At 44.1% G+C, this 19,608-nt stretch overlaps 1 protein-coding gene across 1 annotated transcript in view; it reads left to right on the top strand.

Annotated features, from left to right (window-relative positions):
• Nucleotides 1-19,101, top strand: part of sorcs2 (sortilin-related VPS10 domain containing receptor 2) — a 353,714-nt gene extending 334,613 nt beyond the window's left edge. The window contains exons 14-27 of the mRNA XM_069672327.1: nucleotides 1,118-1,225; nucleotides 6,893-7,013; nucleotides 7,099-7,232; nucleotides 7,332-7,451; nucleotides 7,616-7,787; nucleotides 7,872-8,058; nucleotides 9,622-9,755; nucleotides 10,163-10,286; nucleotides 11,895-12,007; nucleotides 12,086-12,208; nucleotides 12,297-12,396; nucleotides 12,883-12,985; nucleotides 15,188-15,336; nucleotides 16,477-19,101. Coding sequence (XP_069528428.1) covers nucleotides 1,118-1,225; nucleotides 6,893-7,013; nucleotides 7,099-7,232; nucleotides 7,332-7,451; nucleotides 7,616-7,787; nucleotides 7,872-8,058; nucleotides 9,622-9,755; nucleotides 10,163-10,286; nucleotides 11,895-12,007; nucleotides 12,086-12,208; nucleotides 12,297-12,396; nucleotides 12,883-12,985; nucleotides 15,188-15,336; nucleotides 16,477-16,541 — 1,753 coding nt within the window. The 3' untranslated portion in view covers nucleotides 16,542-19,101. The remainder of the gene's footprint in view (nucleotides 1-1,117; nucleotides 1,226-6,892; nucleotides 7,014-7,098; nucleotides 7,233-7,331; nucleotides 7,452-7,615; nucleotides 7,788-7,871; nucleotides 8,059-9,621; nucleotides 9,756-10,162; nucleotides 10,287-11,894; nucleotides 12,008-12,085; nucleotides 12,209-12,296; nucleotides 12,397-12,882; nucleotides 12,986-15,187; nucleotides 15,337-16,476) is intronic.
• The last annotated feature ends 507 nt before the right edge of the window (nucleotides 19,102-19,608 follow it).

The raw sequence follows: 19,608 nt of genomic DNA, 5'->3' as shown, positions 1-19,608 counted from the left end.
GTTTACCTGCTGATTATCACATTGTAGTCCTTGTTAGCACATCATTATCCCACACAGCCTGCAGCGCAGACAACACACTGCTCAATTCCACATTGATCCCTCTCCATCACACAGTCACATTTGCTCAGCGTTGCTACCGCTGTTGACTGCAGGAGTCATCAGCACAGAGAATAAAGCAGAGCAGATGGCTCATTTTGTCAGTCTCAAAGAAATAAACCCAAACACCAAACACTCTGGAGAAATGATTCCATTTCAAGTGACGTTAAAAAGCACAAAAAATTATATAATTTGAAACTTTTTACAGGTGGACATTTACTTGTAGTACATTTGGTTAAAGTGCAAAATTGCCCATTTCCCTCTCATCTTCTGTTATTTTATTCTCTGGTGTGTTTTGTCCCACAGAGTACAACAAACATGAAATGTTGGAGCCTCCTTTCATTGAGCCACGAAGCCCAACTAGCTTTAGTTACTGTTGCTACATCAAAAAATCTTCAGTTCTGTTGATTGGAATAGCTACTGTTGCTAGCAGATTTACCAGCTGTAGCTAGCAAGCTAAAATCGCTAATGCTAGCTCCATGACTTGGCAAAAAAAAAATGTCTCTCCCTATTGACATTACAGCTAAATCTTTTTTACAATCACTTTTGATATTTGCCAACTGGAATGACTATTACTGCTAGCATCATTTGTTAGCCTTTGCTGCTTCAGCGTCCTGACCGTAGTCGAGAAGCAAACATTAGCTTGTTTACTATCGCAGATGATTTGCAAGTTATGATCTGGCTGGTAATTGAGTAATTTGCCGTTTGGTTACGAAATACGATGCCAGATCCCTGCAGTGTAGTTATGTTAGAGCTAGTTGGCTAACTTTAGCATGGTCGCTAACGTTATGACAACCAAAATGGTGATGTTAGTTGTCTACTTGACCGCAGTTCACTCAACAACCGACCGTGTCACTAGGAATGAGGATTTTCTGAAAGTTACATATAGCTGCTCTAACTGTGGCTGTGAATTTGATGCATGACTTATTCTAGAGCAAAGACATGACAGGTCCATCTGAGGAGGCTCTAATCCATTTTGTTTTAGTATTAATGATTTTGAACTGTTTGCTTCTCCTTACAGGTTTAGTATTGATGAAGGACGCACGTGGACTGTTCACAACTTCACCAGCACCTCGGTGTTCGTCGATGGTCTCCTGAGTGAGCCTGGAGATGAGACCCTGGTGATGACGTGAGTAAATTAATAAATTTTTAAACTGGAGAAATGTTCAATTTCAGAGCTGCTGTTGGAATAATAAATGAGACTGTTATAGCCTATAGGTACATTTGAATTCATCATAAGTGGTCTGAAGCCTTAAGCCCTACAGAGTGTAAATTACAATATATTAAATTGAGAAAGCTCTTTGGAAGCATAAATTAAACACTGTTTTTTCCTACACCTTTCACCTTTCCTTCACACTTCCCGCTCTCTGCTTGGTTCTAATAAGTTGTCTGAGAGGGTCAGACAGGGCAGCCCTGACTGCTCGTACACCGCATCCAAGCGAGCTCCAGTTTCTCTCCCATCACAACAATTCCCTCTCGATCTGTTGGAGCGGAGCGCACAATTTTTGGGGCGCTAGTAGCAGCTGCCCTCTCTCCTGATTTCCTGCAAAGCCGTCCTCTCTCTTCACCGTCTGTACCTGCCCTCTGCTCTCCCTCCCTGTCCGTCTGACATTTTACGTCTTGCACTTGGTTGTTCTCGCTTTCTTTGTTTGTCTGTCAGCTGGGATCTTTGTCTGGCTCCGGCAGGCTTTGGTAGAGATTCATACTAATGCTAATTAATACTAGCTTGTCAGTTTCAGGCAGTTTCTGTGGGACGGAGGCTGCCAAATTGATCAGATATATTATGATATAGATCAGTGATAGCTTGGCTCTTGCTTTTGATCGATTGATCTGTCAGTCAGTGAAATCCTCATAATCCTGAGTGAAATATCAAAACAACTGAAGTGATTGATTTGACATTACTTTAACTTTAAAGCTAGAATGCTAATTTTAACCGCTGAGCCCCTCCCCCACGTGTTCGATCCCACGTGGCAAGTTGAAATCTTAAAAACGACTTGACTGCAAACTAGTGCAGGAAGGCAGCCTGAGGTGATTGATGGTGAATGACGGTTGATTGATTTCAGCGGAAGCAAAGTTCTACGTAGAAAAATCTGCAGCTGTTCTGAACGGCCCGTTTCGGACGCGACATTTTTAAAAATGTGATTCTGGAAAAACACGGAATTATGCAGTTTCACTTTTTCACTAAGAACAATAAATTCCTAAAAATGTGAAACCCATGAAAATATGGGGCGATATAAATACTGAGGCGACAACATTTGGCCGAGAGGCTGGACACACGTCTACATCCTGGTTTATCCTTGGTAGCAATTTTTCCTTTATCGTCTACTTCAGTCTGACAGGGACCATCATTTACAAAGTAATCATCATGCTGTGTTGAGGAAGAGTTGAATTGGTGATTGGGATCATAAATCATTAGAGAATGTTTACTGAGGTAATAAATCAAGCAAAGCAAGGCTCATTTTCTCAAAGACTTAAATATAATCCTCTGCTGGATATTATAAGTTTGCAGGTTTGAAGTGGCCGTATCTTTTGAATGGATATTGTCATATTTTATATGGGTTTCACATTTTTGGGCAAATCATATTTTTAAAAAGGTCACCTCTGAAACGGGCCGTTCAGAACAGCTGCAGGTTTCTACGTAGAACTTTGCTTTCGCTGAAATCGACCAATCAACATTCACCATCATTCACCTCAGGCTGCCTTCTTACACGAGCTTGCAGTCAAGTCGTTGTCAAGATTTCAACGTACCTTTCCGATACCTCCTGGTGTTTTTGGTTCGTACATATAAGGCTGAAAAACCGATCCGAGAGCAGCCATGTTTTCTACAACTTTGGATTGACAGTGCAGTGCGGCCCCTCCCCCACGTGGGATCGCGCAAGTCTAAATTGTACCTTTTTCCAAAATAGCATAACATATGCAGTGTTGGGTAACGTTACTTTTAAAAGTTACCTTCTGAGAAAAGTAACACATTAGATTACTTTTGCATTACCAAAAATTAAACCCTCTTTGAGACTCGTTACTCGTGTGTTATATTGTCAGGACGGCGTGTAGCCTACTGTACCTACCTTTGAATGTATTGACTCTACCGTCGTTGCATCGCCTCATTTACGGGCCATAATCTGTAACTCTGCAGCCTGCTAACAGGAATGACAGACGCTGTGTAACCTTTACCGCACTTTATTATGCGAACAGTCTGACGGTGAACTGGGCGGAGGCATGCAGTTTTAGGCACAGCTGTTTCCATGACAACAATACAACACAGGCTCTTAGTCCCACCATTGTTGTGGAGATGTGTTCAGCTGCAGGTGCTTCGAGCTCTTCACAGCTGACGAGCACTTCTCCTCCAGACACAGCTTACATTTCACCGTCATGTTGTTCTCGTCCCTTTCACCCAAACATTCAGAATAATGTGAATATTTCCACAAAGTAAACGCTGTCCTCTCTGACAGCTCGCTAGCTGAGTTAGCTAGCTACACATGCGCACTGACACAGCTGTGTTTACCTTCTGCTGGTGCGCAGCTACCTGCCAAGAAGGAGGAGAGAAACAGAAACAGTTATCCGAGTACTCTAACTGATTACTTGCTATGATGACATGTTTTGATGATCTTGAATTTAAAAATAAAACGTTTCTGTCACTTTCTCTCTTCCTGGTGAAGCTCAAATCTTAATCCTTCCAATCTTTTGGCGTGAAAATAGTTAAAATTCATAAATGTCAGCGACCAGCAGCCTCACACTTGATAGAGGCTTCAAGAGTTCTTATCTTTGAAGAAATACAGTCTCTCGCTCTGTCTCTTTCCCAATCTCTCCATCAGTAAGTTAGCTGGAGTGAGACTTGTCACATCATCTCAGACTCCAGCTCTGGCCCAGAGATAAGGCCGGCTTCCAGCTGTAATCCGCTGAGAAGGGCAAAGAGATGGTCAAACACACACACAGACACACGCCAACACACACACACACACAAACGCACACATAGACAGGCAGTGGAGGCTTCAAAACTCACGCTCTCGCCATTATCAGCCATGTGTCAGGCACACACTCTCTGGTTTGACACACACACAAGGTATATACGTGGCCCATCTGGCTCCGGTGAGATAGGGTCGGCAGCCAAGGAGGAGTGTTGAGGGCAGTTCATGTCTGACAGATTAGCCAGGGTCTATTTCCTTGCCACTGAGTTTCGATTTTTGACGGTGCAGCCTGCCATCCCATAATGAAGTCTTTGAGCAGTGACTTAGCACCAAGGACAGGTGGGGGAGCGGGGATGGTCCACCACTCATACTAATGACAGCTGGTCAAATATCAGAGGCTGGACAGACTCTCAAAGGGCTTTTACTGCACATGCTGCTCATTCTTTGTGCCCTGCACCATCACGCCTCCATCTCATCTCCCTCAGCTCCAACACTCTCCCAGAAATGACTCGCAAACACCTTCTCAGCTCTGCATTTTAATGAAAAACCAAAGGAACACATTTTCCACTGCTAATGAATGTTGTTATCTTTTCACTTTGCTGATTGGACGATTGTTTGTCCACTAATAGAGCTCTTAAAGCCGTGGAGTGGCTGTTCAGTCCTAGCAAACACTGCCAAATTAACACAGAGGCTGCAGAGGAATTAAAGCACAAACACAGCAAAAGAGTTGATTTTTACACGTCATGCTGAATCCAACGGGGATAATTGTGCTGCGTGCGAGACGAGCAGTGACTCAGCATAACACTGTTTGTCATTTGGAAGCCATTGGACTGAGATGTGGAGCGTTTAAATGATCCGTTTACAATAATAACAAGAAACATTCACTTTTGATTGTTTTAGTTGAAATGGTTCTCAACATTAGAAGTCCTGATTGTTTGATGGTTTTAAAGATGATCTCTCCAAAATGATTCCCCCGTTCTGCTCGGGAGAACGTCAAAGCCACACCAATGTCAAATCATAAATATTAAATATGTTCAGACAATATTTACGAACCCACGAGGACAGCCGAGCACATGCTCTGTGGATCGTCACGTGGAACCAAACGATAGCCAACCTCAGCCACGGCAACAAAAGCAAACGTGAAGCCTTAAGTAACACGTACAGCCCATGTTCACGCCGTCTCCACCACTTCATCCACAATTCTTCCCGCCCGTCGTCCCCCATGTTTGTTTACTCTAAAGTCTCTGTTTGACCGCCAGAGATTTAGTGAGATTTCCAGCTGTGAGAGTCGGACTCTTTTTCTTCACTTAGTCAAGCAGGTTTGGTGCGAATACACAACCAGTGTGGTAGAATTTTCCTTATTCAGGCTGTAGAGTAAAGAGATATTCGTCAGAGCGTCCGCTGAGTGGCTCCAACCTCACATGACTTCTCGTAACGCATGTTCCCGTCTCTCCGCACACTTGAGACTATCTGTCTCACTGAACTGTTGGTACGATTGCTTACGATGTATTTCTTAGATTAGGACTATTGGCGGTAGTGAGGTCCTTACATGCTAGATAGTCGATAGACACCACGTCATCCGAAGGGTTAAATACGGAGCACGAGGAATGGCATTACACTACGCCTCAAAGTGTATTGTTTCTGTCAAGAGCTATATAAACTGTTTCACTTCTCATTAAGACTTCTTCAGTTCTTAACTGACCGGTGGACGGAGCTAGAGATGTAAGCCGTTTGGTTTGTTTGTCCAGTACGAACGTTCGTAGGTGTGTCGGTAAAAACTGCTTTGGGATGATTATTGGCGAACGTTTGAGTTTCTAAAACTTCTACTCCAACACGTCTCCCAGAAACATAGGGCGTCATACCAGATAGTTGTCACATTTTTATCCCAAACAGCTGTTCTGAATTAGATAAGCAGATAATCTGAATACAACAGCCACTGTTAATAAAAGTAAGGAAGCCCAGAGAGTCAATTTTGGAAAAAATGGGGATTTATTGGTCTGATTTAATTTGTAATTTTTCAAGTGTTTGTTGTTGTAGTACCGATTTCCACCACAAGAGGCTAAAGTGCACAACTACACCAACTTCTTCAAGGGATTACAAGTAATGTTCAAATTCATTCCAAGGCAGCCATTTTTATTCTTACATCAAGTGTTTGTCCGTGACTCGTGCAACATGTCTGGATAAGTGAATGTAATTCAGATGTAACAGAAAATATGATATACTGTAGAAATGTCGCTGTTTTTTGAGGCTTTGTCTTGTATTAATGTATTTATTCATTATGCTAAAAGACTTCTGTTGTGCAGAGAGACTGAAAACAGATTTAAACATGGACAATCTGCCCTCTGCTAACTGCACCTGATCAGTGCCTTAAAGTAAACAGGACACAAGGACAAACTGTGTGTCGATCTAGTCCTGATGTCCTCACAGACTGAGTTACCTCAGTCTTAAAGAAACATGCCTGAAAAGAGGTCTTGCCAAAGATATTTAAGGTGGAGCAGAGAAACAAACAGACTGGAGGTAAGCAGACAGACCCCCAGATGGAAAGCGGTAAAAGGATGAGAGGGTGGAGCAGCAGCGAATGTTTAATTCAGCAGCAGAAAAACAACACTGAGGACATTACTCATGCTCACCTTGCTCGCCAATGAGGTGACAAAAGCCGCCATCAGCAGAGTTACAAGCGTCAGAGCTGCTGACTTGTGTCACATCAGTCAGACAGCTGACTTCAGGAATGGTCGACTGTAGTGTATGTTTTGTGCAACACCACCATCTAGTGGAGGGAAGAGGGAACTGTAGCTGTGTGAGAAGAAGAAAGAGTATGCAAATATGCAGTTGGGACACAAGGCTTTATGCTAAGCTACGCTAAGCTATATGTTTTTGATGTGTGTTCGCAGTGTGTTCGGCCACATCAGCTACAGGTCAGACTGGGAGCTGGTCAAAGTGGACTTCAGGCAGTCTTTCCCCCGTCAGTGTACTGAGGCCGACTACGACTCCTGGCAGCTCACAGACCTGCAGGTAATGCACACACACACATTATTATTATCATACTTGTGTGCTCACAGTTGAAACTGGATTCTTACTTTTTTCATGTGACCCTCAGGGAGAGAAGTGCATTATGGGCCAGGAGCGGAGTTTCAGGAAAAGGAAGGACACGTCGTTCTGCATCAAAGGGAAAAGCTACACCTCGACTCTGACCTCCAAACCCTGCCAATGCACTGAGAAAGACTTCAACTGGTGGGACTGTAGAAGCGCTAAACAGACTTTAATACACTATGACTTAATATATATACAAATGCCTTATCATGTCTGTGTGTCTGTGCTTTGTGTGTGTAGTGACTATGGTTTCGAACGGTCCCAAATAGAGGGCAAACGTTGCTTCGCTGACTTCTGGCATGATCCAGATTCACCACCTGAAGACTGCCACCTAGGACAAAGCTACGAGTCCAGCACCGGGTCTGTGCATGCGCACCAACACACTGTTTCCCCCTTCGTCTAAGCTAACTGCCTCCTGTCACCAACAAAGATGCATCTATGTGCAAAATGTTGAATTAACCCTTTAAAGGCTGGGTTTAAGTCTCCATACTCATGCACTTGCGCTGTCCTCTGCTGTGTTTCAGCTACAGGAAGGTGATATCCAACACGTGTGAAGGTGGGCTAAACAAGCAGCAGAGCTCCAAACAGCACAACTGCCCCCTGCTGCCCCCTAAAGGACTGCAGGTCGGCATTAAAGGGCAGATGTTGGCTGTGGCGCCCGGTGATGACATCACCTTCATTGTCCACCAGGAGCAGGTCGGATCAAAGTTGTTTTCTTGTCAGGTCTTTCGTTCCTTCCTTTCGTTTGATTTGCTTAAAGTCTTCATTGATTCCCAACAGGGGGACACGAGCAGCACCAAGTACCAGGTGGACCTGGGCGACGGGGTCCGGGCCATCTACCAGAACCTGACAGTGACGGATGAGCCCATCCAGCATCGCTACGAGCATCCAGGGGTTTACAAGGTCACGGTGATGGCTGAGAACATGGCGGGGCACGACGAGGCCACCATGTACATCCAGGTCACAGGTCAGTCACTAATGATCAGACTGGAGTTCTTTCGTATCTTTTTTTTGTTATTATGGGACTTTTGCGTTTTAAATTGTTAGTTCAGATCCTACTTATTTAACACAATGTTACACAAACAAACTAGCCGACTGAGGCAGAAGCAGACCAGCAAAACCCTTTAAGCCTCAGTTTTAATGGTGTTGTAAAGTATGTTACAGTCTTTCAAAAAACTTTTAGCAAAAAAGACTCAACCACATACCACATAAATTAAAGATTTCTTCATCAGAAACATTCGGCTCCAGGGAAGAAAAGTGATACACAAAGAGAAGGACAAACATATCCTTCGCTAAGCCCCTCCCTTGAACAGCCACTGTCCAATCCTACCTTAGCAACCGTAACTAGGTGCGGGACGCCTGTGAAGCTTTCAGAACAAGGAGAAATGCCGAAACAGTGTGCATATGGAATCTGCAAGTCTGACAGCAAATTTCCTCAAAGTTTAGAGGGGGGGAATCTGATTTTTCAGAGGAATGTCGGACACAAATTAAAAATTGTGAAAGACAGTCAACTGGTCTCCGCTTGCGATCCTGTCTGGCCTTCACTACCACCACCGATGATACCGGCACAGCCTTTATTTTACCACCCCTTGTTTTCTGCACGGGATTTTGTGGGGCCTTCCTGTCGTGCCTTTAGGAGATCCAGTGTTTGGATCATGCCCACGATACACGAGCAATATCCTGACGCGCTTCAAACAAAATGAAAAAGTGGGATCATTTAGTTTTGCTAGCAATGGGCTAAAACATGTTAGATAATGAAAGTTATAGGGAGTCATAGCTAAACATTAGCTTAAAATAAAACAATATATTGAGGTCTGCTTCTGCTTATGGGGGCCTCCATTCCTCTTAGTTTATAATAATTTTTCATGACAGTTTGGCAAAATGTTTTATTGATCAATAAGTATTTGTACCTGAGTAAAGTCTTCTCAGTTTTTTCCTTCAAAGTCGAGTCTTCAGGAATTTAAGTCTCAAGTAGGGCGAGACTCTCGTACTCCGTCCAGACAGAACACGTGTGTGACCTGCACACTCCTTTGACCTATTTTTTTTTTAACCCCTTGAAGAAATAAAAAAGATGAAAACATGTTTTTTGCAGTCGGTTCCCTGATATGTCTAGCTCTTTCAAACGCCGCCTCCTGCTGATCAGGAGACGGCTCTGAGTCTCATTTTTAAGGTAACCTTTCGTTTTTTATTTCCCGGGTAAAAATACTTCCCTGCTACCGACTGTGTGTGACACTTCAATTCTATCACACGAGACAGATCTATTGTGTTTCAGTCACTGGGGATTTGAGGATCTTCTATATTTTATCTCGTCTCTTACTTTGATAAGACGGCTCTGTCTTTGTGCAGCCTTAAAGCTCAAAGAGATGTTTCCTTTTTGATGATAATGAAGTCTCTTTTGGGAGCTCGTCCTTTTTTTAAGACTCTCTGTTTTTGGAGCTCTTGCAGAGATTTCTCACTTAATTCTTTTACCTTTTTAGCAGTCAGTTTAAATAATCTGTGAGCTTCAACATCATGTGTCCTTCCCTTGCAGCCCCTCTACAGGAAGTTCACCTGGAAGTGGTTCCCATCGCTGGGAGAAACAGTCAGGTCAATCTGACGGCCATAGTTCTTCCCACTGAGGCCAACACGACCGTCTTCTACTGGTGGATAGGAGACAACCTGCAGGTAAAACGCACCCTACTGAATTAAAGGTACTAACATCAAAATATAGATCTAAACCTTTTAAAGGTGTTTGATGAAGTAACTGCATGCTGCCGCCGGATGCTGGCAGGTTTTTTAGGCCACTGCTCTTTTAGCTTTGTTTAGAAACTCCTGAGGGGTCAAACACACACAGCTCTTTAGCTGCTAAACACTCCTCTAGGTTCACCAGCTAGTCTCTAACTGTGTCAGTGTTTTGTTTGATGTTTAATGGCTGCAGTACAGTTGAGTTTCCAAGCTTTGTGTGGCAGAAAACAACACTAAAAGAGTAATGGAATGAGCCACAACAGTACATTTAAAGACTTGTCATGAGTTGTCCTACTCCCTGTGTAGTCGACCGTACTAACAGCCGACCTCTTGTGTTCCTCCTGCAGCCGAAGCTGACTCTGAAGAACAGCCTCCTGACTCGTTTCCCCGAGACGGGAGACGTTTCTGTCACCGTCCAGGCTTCTAACGGCCGGTCCATGGTGCAGGATACCAGGACTGTCCGAGTCTACGGTAACGGATACTTTAAAGAACCTCAGTGGGGACTTTGGTCGATGCAGCAGCAAATTTTCTGTATTTTTAACATTGTTTTGGTTATTTTGTGTTTTAATGATCAATGTTAATATTCTCGTTATATTTTGTGCAATTTTTAGATGGGATGGCAGATATGTAAAGCTCTAAGTCTTCAGACCAAAAATGCAGCAAATTCTTTTACCCAAAATGTGTATTTTAGTACATTTTTCTGTATTTAACCCTCAATAGGTTTAAGGGCCTGTGTCCACTAACAGCGTTTTTTGCGCTGGCAATGCCCCAAAGCGCTTTTCAACGGGGCTTACTGTCGCCAGGTTACAAAAGTTGTCCGGTGCTGCTTCCGTTGATAGTGACTGTTAAGTCTGTTATAACAAAGAAAAGTCAGGAGTGGCTTGTCTTATCAAACGGACCGGAATGGATACAGGTTGTTAAACGACGTTAAAACGACCAGAAAAACAGCACTGTGGCGTATAGTTAATAGGAGACGTTGTAGCGGCTTGGAAGTGTGACGTCAACCACAATCTGGTTGAACCAATGAGTGTATATACAGATGGACGACGCGCCTCCATCTGCTCCCATTGTACGAAAGTGATGCCAAAATAGCCCCTGTGATAGGCGCTGCCATCTTGCATCAGCATGATAAAAACTAACTATAAAAAACACGTCAAAAAAATGTATTTGACATTTTTGTATTTGAGCTATACTGCAGCCAGTCAGCAGGGGGCGACAGAGAGGGTTTGGCTTCAATTTTAGGGAGCTGTCATGTCGGCCATCTTCTTATACAATCTATGGGTTGAACAGTGAATGTTGCCAAGCTGTCACTCCGATCTAGACTGACCAATTAGAGACGTGTCTTACGTCTTTCAGCCTAGGTCCCGCCCACAAGACTCAGCTAAAACGCAAGCCAAACATTTGGATTTGCAGGACCTTATAAAATGTAAATGCAGACTTGTGATCATTCAAATTGCAAATTCCATGCATTCTGGTCTATTCACATCTTTGCAGTGACATTATAACTGTGCTGCCTCAAATAATTACCACGTCACCACTGTTCTTAACATGACGGTTAGCTTCGGGCTTTAATTCACCTGCTGGCTTCTTTCAGAGCTTTCAGCCTCTTCGCTGTGTTCGTCAGCAGATGAAGTTTGCTCTGTTGTGACGTCTTTGTTTGCCAGACTCAGAATTAAGTCAGACTTTAAAAAGAGAGCCTTCAAACAGCTATTCTTAGTTTATGAGTCATTCAGTCGCAACAGAGACGAACAGGCTGGTTGACATTTTTCCTGTTGCCTTAAAATATCGTCTGATCTCATCTGTTGGAGTTGAAAGTGTGTTGCAGGAGGACTGATGTCAGACTTCTTTTTATAGCAGACGAGCTTGTTTTATTTATGAACTACAAGCTCTTGTTTCTTTAGAGAGTCACAGTGTTGTCACTGCCTGAGACGGTGCAGAAGTGTAACAGTTTTATTTTATGTCTAAATTATGACTTGGCTCCACTTTGGTTGGTTTAATTAGAGGTAAATGGTTGTTATTGTCTCACATGTTCCCTCCTACCCTGATCTCTAACTACTACCCTCTTCCATCTGACCCCAGATAACTTCCAGGTGATCCCTCTGAGCTTCAGCAGGAACCTGGACGGCTTCAACCCAAACATCCCCGAGTGGAGAGAGGACATCGGCCAGGTGGTCACCAAAATACTCACCAAGGTAAGTAAATGTATAATAATCAAAATGCAATAAAGTGCAACTTTAAGATGTGACTGAGCCGTGATCATGTGACCCCAGATCACAGGCGTCCCTCAGGAGTCCCTGGTGACGGTGGTGAAGCCGGGCCTCCCCACGACAGCCGACCTGTACGTCCTCCCGCTGGACAGCAAACCAGCCAAGAAGAACATGTTTGTTGATAAGGTAAGCTTTTATATATACGCAGTAGTCGTCTGACAATAGCCTCTCATGTAACTTGGTTTGTTTATCACGTTTTCTATTCCTTTCTCAGCGTATCCCGGCCATCCTGCAGGCCTTCAATGACAACAACGTCAGCTTTGTGGTGCGAGGAGGTCTGAAAGTGCTGGTGATGCTAGCCGACCCAAACGCAGGTACTGCCCATTTACTGCATTACTCTCCAGCTTTAAAACAGTATGTTTTTTAATGATAATTGCATGTTATCGGTTTATTTTTAAGGGCTAGGTGTAAATGCTAATGGCTCCACAGCTGCAGCAGAGACTGGTGCGTTCATGAAGCATACACCTGCAGCTTTCTGTTCAGATGCACCTCACTTTAAAGCTCTGTGTGCGCTTTCCTCTGCTGGTGTCCTAACAAATTCAAGTCTATTCTGATTTCCACCTGCCTGTGCTGATCTGATCCATAAAGTAGATCATCTCTACTGAGTTTGAAATTGGTGTGATTTCTGTGGAGGGCTTCAAGAACACCTTTCTGCTCCGTCTACGCCTTGGCTGCTGCAGTTTTTGATCTTCTTTCTCTCTCTGCCTTTTTTGTTTGCCTTTTTTATCCAAAATTATCTTCTTATTATGCAAACGTGATGAATTTTTTTTTTTATTGTTTAATGTGTATCATCACCCCAGGCTATCATGGAGCTGCTGGGGGTCCAGGTGTCTGGGCTGGAGCGGTCATCTTCCTAATCAGCCTCATCGCCACCGGCTCCTTCATCCTCTACAAGTTCAAAAGGTGAGCCGTGTCCTGTTGAAGAGCTGTCGCATGTAGTAAGACAGACACCAAGACAAGACAAGTAACCCCCCATATGAGATGGCTGCTATTTAAATAAGGCGTAGGAGTACGGAGATACTTAAAGTGGCAGTGAGCAATTGTTTATTCTTTCCAATATAGTTCAACTGGTTTATCTGATAAAGGATCACATCTAAACAATTTCATTATAAATCTAGCAATAAGGAAATTAATTACAACTACAGGTACGAAATTAAAGGTGCACCATGTAAGATTCTGAAAAATTGAGACGTCCCCAACTTCCTCCATAGCAAGCAAGCTACCGTTAGCTTGTCAGACTCCCGGGAGCTGATCTGGCTGGTAATTGAATAATTTGCCGTTTGGTTACGAAGCACAATGCCAGATCCATGCAGTGTAGGTATATTAGAGCTAGTTGGCTAACCTTAGCATGCTCGCTAACGTTATGACAACCAAAATACTATCCGAGTGTGTATGTCAGTTGTCTCGCTTGACAAATAACTTCGCCAGGTAACATGATTTCTTGAAAGTTACATATAGCACCTTTAACACAACACATAAAGCATAAACTGCTAAATATATTGCTTGTACATTTTAAACCAAGGAGACACAAAAAGACACAGTTGTTCAGGTGATGAGGCGTCCACATGCAGCCAGCTTGCTCCATTGTTCTCCAAAGAGTTTGCCACAGGTGAGCTGGCTGCCTTTAGCAGCTCTGAAGCTCAACCCTTATAGGAAGTGAAGAGGCAGGTAGAGGAGAGTCAGAGGAGGAGGAGGGTTTCACACGGTCCTAACGTACTCAAATCTTTGTCCTGAAAAGCAGCACAGCTGAGTTTCAGATAATCAGCAGCGAGCTGGGAGGACACAGAGTGATAAAGATCCATCAAGCAATAAATAAACGTCTCGCAGAGGAAGGGCGATATCGATAACATTTTCTCACAAGGACGATGGATTTTTTAAAGTTTATGACACGATAAAGTGAATTCAATTAAGAAGCTGTCACTTTGAGCCGTCCACACCAAGAAGAGTAACGAGAACAATCAGTATTTGGTTTTAAAAATCATTCAGACAAAACTGGATGGCAGAAAACACACCAAGACTAATGATGCTGAACGATATCATTTTGATTACTTTCAGAGCAATTTATTTGGTGTTCTGCAGAGAGGACACGTTATACAGAGGTTGATTGAAAAGGGGCAGAACAAAGAGTGTTTGTTATTTCAGAGGAAATGCATCTATAACTTTTAACTGACAATAGACGTCTCAAAACCGCCCCTGCCTCTCAGCTGACACCTCTGATACTACTTTAATCTACAGGAGCAAACTAGACACTTGGACAAAACTCTTTTCATCAGCATGAAAGATAACATTTAATGTGGTTGAAGCAGACATAGCTGTAAAGTACTCAGGCGCAGGGTAAATGGCTATATCCTTGCCGAAGTCAGCTAGTGATCTGGCCAATGAAAAGCCAGCGCTGGTAACTAAGAAGCCGGCGGTGGTAAACGAGAGGACGCCTATTCATTCAACCAGGGCGGCAAGTCATGTGTCTAACATAGCAACCCACTGGTTCGCCTACTGGCTTGGCTGGTTATCAGCTTCCAATGTTAGCGACTAGCACGCCTAAGCTAGCAACCCACTGGATCGGCTGCTAGACCGGTCATTAGCTTCTGAGGCTAGTGACTAACACGCTGAAGCTTGCGACCTACTGGATTGCTAGCTTCGGCCCTGCTAGTTGCTAGCCTCAGAAGCTAATGACCAGCATAGCCAGTAGCCGATCCAGTGGGTTGCTATGTTAGACGCATGACTTGCCGCCCTGGTCGAATGAATAGGCGTCTTCTCGTTTACCACCGCCAGCCTCTTAGATACCAGCGCTGGCTTATCATTGCTAGATCAGCAGCTGGCTTCGGCAATGATATAGCCTCTTCCTATCCCATCCTCCTCCACAACCCCAGCAGTGTGCATGATATTCACTGTGGATGTATGTGATAACTTGTGTAACTGCATGCCTTTTTTTCACATTATTATCACACCAGCAGCACCTCCTCGTGTCCCGAACACAAACATCCACAAAAAAGTCACTTGAATTAAAACATGCAGTGCAAAACTACAGCCCCCATCTTACGAAAACTACAAATCCCACAGTCCTTGGCTTAGGACTGAGGATGCCTATCCCCCGCTGTTTTTCAGGAAGCTTCCGGGCAGCCGCAACGTCTACGCCCAGATGCACAACGAGAAGGAGCAGGAGATGACCAGCCCTGTCAATCACAGCGAGGACACGCAGCACATCATCCAGGGCGAGGAGTTCATCGACGACGACCTGGACTCGCAGACTCTAGGTAACGCAGGAGGTAGCCCCGCCTTCCGTTCCCTTATAAGGACTACCACTAACCACTGCTACTAAAACCCAAGCCACTAACACCAGCAGCTAACACACACCAAGGTACTGAAGGACTTCCCCTATTTTATCTTTATCACTTTCATTGATTAAAACCCTTTTTAAATCTTAACTTTTGCTTCCAAGGTTGATCTAATGGCACTTTGTGGTCATCACCTGCATGTCCAAGCCACTCACATCATGTCGTAAATATATGCTGTATCATGGTATTACAAGCCTTACTGCTGAGGGATGAACAGAAAACATGTGAAGTCTTTTTATAAAGTATAAAGGGCTTTGATTGTGGTACTTACAAAGCTGGACCCTATTTTGGGGTCTAGATGTGCCAGAAAACTAACCAATCAAGGCAATGGTAGATCAGCAACACCTGTGTTCTGCAAGGTATAATTACAGGGTACAATTACAGGTACAAAATGGGACAGGGATTTAGCTATGTCCCAATTCAGGGGCTGCATCCTTCGAAGGACGTATTTGAAGGCTGATTACGCCACAGCGATGCGTCGAAGGCTCCTCAAGATGTGGCCGACAAATGCGTCCTTCTTTTCCCGGGTCGCGAGGGATCCATCGGGTGCATCCTTCGCAGCCCAACGTATCCTGAGAATTATTGCGCCCCGATTCAAACTAGACCGCGGACTCTTAAACGGCCGAGGAATACACATTACATGTAAAAGTTTTTGATTTCAACCCAATCGAATAGCTGGCGCCACACGTGTTTAAAAAAACGAAAGGGCCCTTGAAACAAGTTATCTTTAAAATAATTAAGTTACGTGACGTTAGTTCTGCTAGCGAGTTAGCCAGCTAGCTACCTGTTGGTGCCGCAAGGGGAAGGGCGGGACCAGCTGGTGACGCAAAAAGGAAATCTTCTGTAGACCAGACCGCCTCATTTCAGTGCGTCTACACAGGCTGTGAAGGACTCATCCTCCGTAGACCGCCTCCTTCGAAGGCTGCAGCCCCTGAATTGGGACACAGCTTACACCTGTAGGGATCCTTTCACTCAGAATAGATATACATTGTGCGATACAGACTTTTTTTTCTAGCATTACTCATTTCCTTGTCTTGTTTCTCTTCTCTCCTCTTCCAGGCAACCACTCAGGCGTGGTCCTGAGCATCAACTCCAGAGAACTGCACAGTTACCTGACCAGCTGATGGCTGCCATGGCAACGCTAACAAGCTAGCTTAGCCTAGCCGGCTTACGAGCACAGGGACTCCACTCTGCCTTCCTCCTTTTTTTCTCCTCTCCCTGTTTTCTTCTCCTCTTCTTCTTCTTCGGACACTTCACCTCCGCTCCATGGCCTCCTCAACCCTTCACCTCCAGCTTTGGTGGAATTTCTTTTTTGGAGAGAGCACTTTCTCTCTCTCCTCCAACCTTTCTTTTCCCTCACTCAATCTCTTCCTGGAACGGGAGGCACTCTGCTTTACCTCTTGTATTCTTCAACTGTCCCCTCTACACTTTGCACAGCAGCCCTGGAGACAAGCACGGACACTCTGTGAGGGTGGAGATCTTGATGGAGTCACACCAAGGACACTCACCTCTGTTTTTTAAAGAAAAAGACTCTGTGTACTTTCTCTGTCACTTGTGGACACTTAAAATCAGCAAGCATGACTCACTGCACTGGTTTCAGTAATATTCACAGTCAGAGAGGGTTGAACCGTCCGTTACCAGGAGGCCGCAGCCACTGAGGGTGGTCAGAGGAACTCCAAGCACTGAGGGTAGCGTGCACAAAGGTAGTGAAGTCAAATTCAGCAGTTTTACACAGCAGCCATTTTCCTCTGACTTTGTGCTCATGGTGGGAAGCTCTAATGATGTTCTAATGTTGCACTGCTGTGTTTCAGGTTGCAAGGATATACACAACAAATGTTTTATTTTCCTGATTGATAATCAACTGATAACATGGTGTAGAGTGAACATGTCGGGAGTTTCCGGTTTAACTAGTGGCTGGCTGCACTCTGGCTTCCGTCCGCGTGCCGTGCATTTTTATGTACTTTGAAATATAGCCCTAGTCTTCAGGTCTGCAGTCTACATTTCAAACCTGACGATTTTGAACGAGACATGACATCGAGGCGGCGTCCTGGATTGAGGAAGTGTAGTTTAGCGAGCTCCCTGGAGGTTTTCAATCGACGAACTGGCCCTTTAATCCGGGGTAAAACTTTTTGTGTGTGCTTTGGTCTAACCTTTTTAAAACGTGTATCTCCAGTTTGAAGTTCACAGCTTATATTCACGACTCAGATAATTGTTGATCAATCTGGAGGTGGTAGAACGGTGACAATGTTTGTATGACTTGCAACCCGGAACAATAGAGTATCACATTATAACAGCTTTTCACCTTCTGATCCTTCACGCAGAGTCGGGGGAAAACGTCCGCTTTATGACATTTTTACTCTTCCCTCCTTTGGTTTAATTCTCTCTGTTTCCCACAATGACTCTCTTCACAGGCAATAATATTCTCTCTGTGGAATGTAGGATCTGATAAACCCTTGTGAATTTGCGTATGACAAACCCAAGAGGGCGTTGTTGCACTTTTCCCACTCACAGGTAAGTGGAGAGATCTTTGGAATAAACTCATTCATTTAGCTACGTTCACGTCCTTGTAGTTTGAGTGGTGTTTGAACTCAGCACCACCTTTTAGTCCGTCCCATGGTGCCTAACACAGCAGGTGTTTATCTGCTCGGTGACATTACCTGTTGAGTTTATTTATTTCTAACGACAAAAAGCCCTTCCTCCCCCCTTTTTCCTCCTCCCCTCACTTCCCGGGTCGGACAGACTCGCCCCCCCGGAGACAAAGGTCGCTGTCATGGAGGGAAGGTGTAGTTGATATATTTTACTGTATCAGCCTATATTAGGCGTAGCCCGCGGTGGAATCATGTCTCCTTAAAGGTTTGGTTTGTTGTATGTAAATGTGTAAATATGAACAATCTCCACTTTGTACATATTCCCTTTGACATGTGTGTGAGTGTTTTACACTACTACCAAAATACACAGTGGTTTTATTTTGGGGTGAACCGTCACGGAGACTTCTCATTGTTTACAGTTTCCTCCACGCCATTGCCTGCTTCACATGTACCCATTTTCTATACTTTCAGTGTGATCTCATGTGTAAGATAATTTTACGGTCCTCATCGTTAACTGAAAATAATTCATCATCTTATAAAGATTCTCACAACGACACAGTGACAACTATGTATATGGATATTTTTGATACACTTGTCATTTTCTTAATACGTGTAAACACTGGTTCTTGTTTCTGTTGCCTTTTGCTGACGTTGTTTTGTTTGTTTGATTGCACTAATGATGTGAGCAGAGCGGAACAAACCTGCAGATTAAACGGCCTTTAAATGAAAAGGCCCACAAATGCCACCATCACGCCCCTCAGTCCGTCTTATATTTGATACGAACAGACCACACTCGCTCTGATTTCATCTTTTGTACATATTCTGCTCATGGTCGACTTGTTCTTAGTTTTCTAGTGATGTGTCGTCATTGTATCAACGAAAGTGGGAATTCTGATTATTCCGATATAATAGCGAAGGAGTTTCACAGCTGATGGCACCGATCAAGTACTTTTGACCACGCTTTGATTTGTATTCTTTTCCTCTTTCTGCTGGTACGTTTGATCCGTTGATTTTGCTATTAAAACAATTGTGTGTCCTCATCAGGGAGCATTGTGCACTCAACCTGCATCCTGGAATAAATCACTCCCATAACTTGTATGTGTGTCGCTTTTATCTGATTTGTTGTTTGTATTTTATCAATTTTTTTGCTTTCAAAAACATGTACAAATCCATGTTTACAACTAGTACAGGTCTTTGTGCTTCTGGTAAGTAGTAGCCTACAGTCTCACATGCTAGGTACTGAAACCATCGTCCTGAAAGGAGCGATTCTCCCCTGGAAAAAGCCACTGTCCAGCCAAGCTAGTAGCCCATCCAGTGGGTTGCTAACATTGGCATGCTAGTGGCTAGCCTCGGAAGCTAATGACCAGCATAGCCAGTAGCCCATCCAGTGGGTTGCTAACATCGGCATGCTAGTGGCTAGCCTCGGAAGCTAATGACCAGCATAGCCAGTAGCCCATCCAGTGGGTTGCTAACATCGGCATGCTAGTGGCTAGCCTAGGAAGCTAATGACCAGCATAGCCAGTAACCCATCCAGTGGGTTGCTAACATCGGCATGCTAGTCCCTAGCCTCGGAAGCTAATGACCAACCTAGCCAGTAGCCCAT

The sequence above is a fragment of the Semicossyphus pulcher genome, unplaced genomic scaffold, assembly GCF_022749685.1.
Source record: "Semicossyphus pulcher isolate SPU_LCO1_2020_fin unplaced genomic scaffold, fSemPul1.0.p SCAF_21, whole genome shotgun sequence".
NCBI classification, from domain to species: Eukaryota; Metazoa; Chordata; class Actinopteri; order Labriformes; family Labridae; genus Semicossyphus; species Semicossyphus pulcher.
Note: the sequence above shows the minus strand (reverse complement) of the source record. Positions and strands in the feature narration are given on the sequence as shown.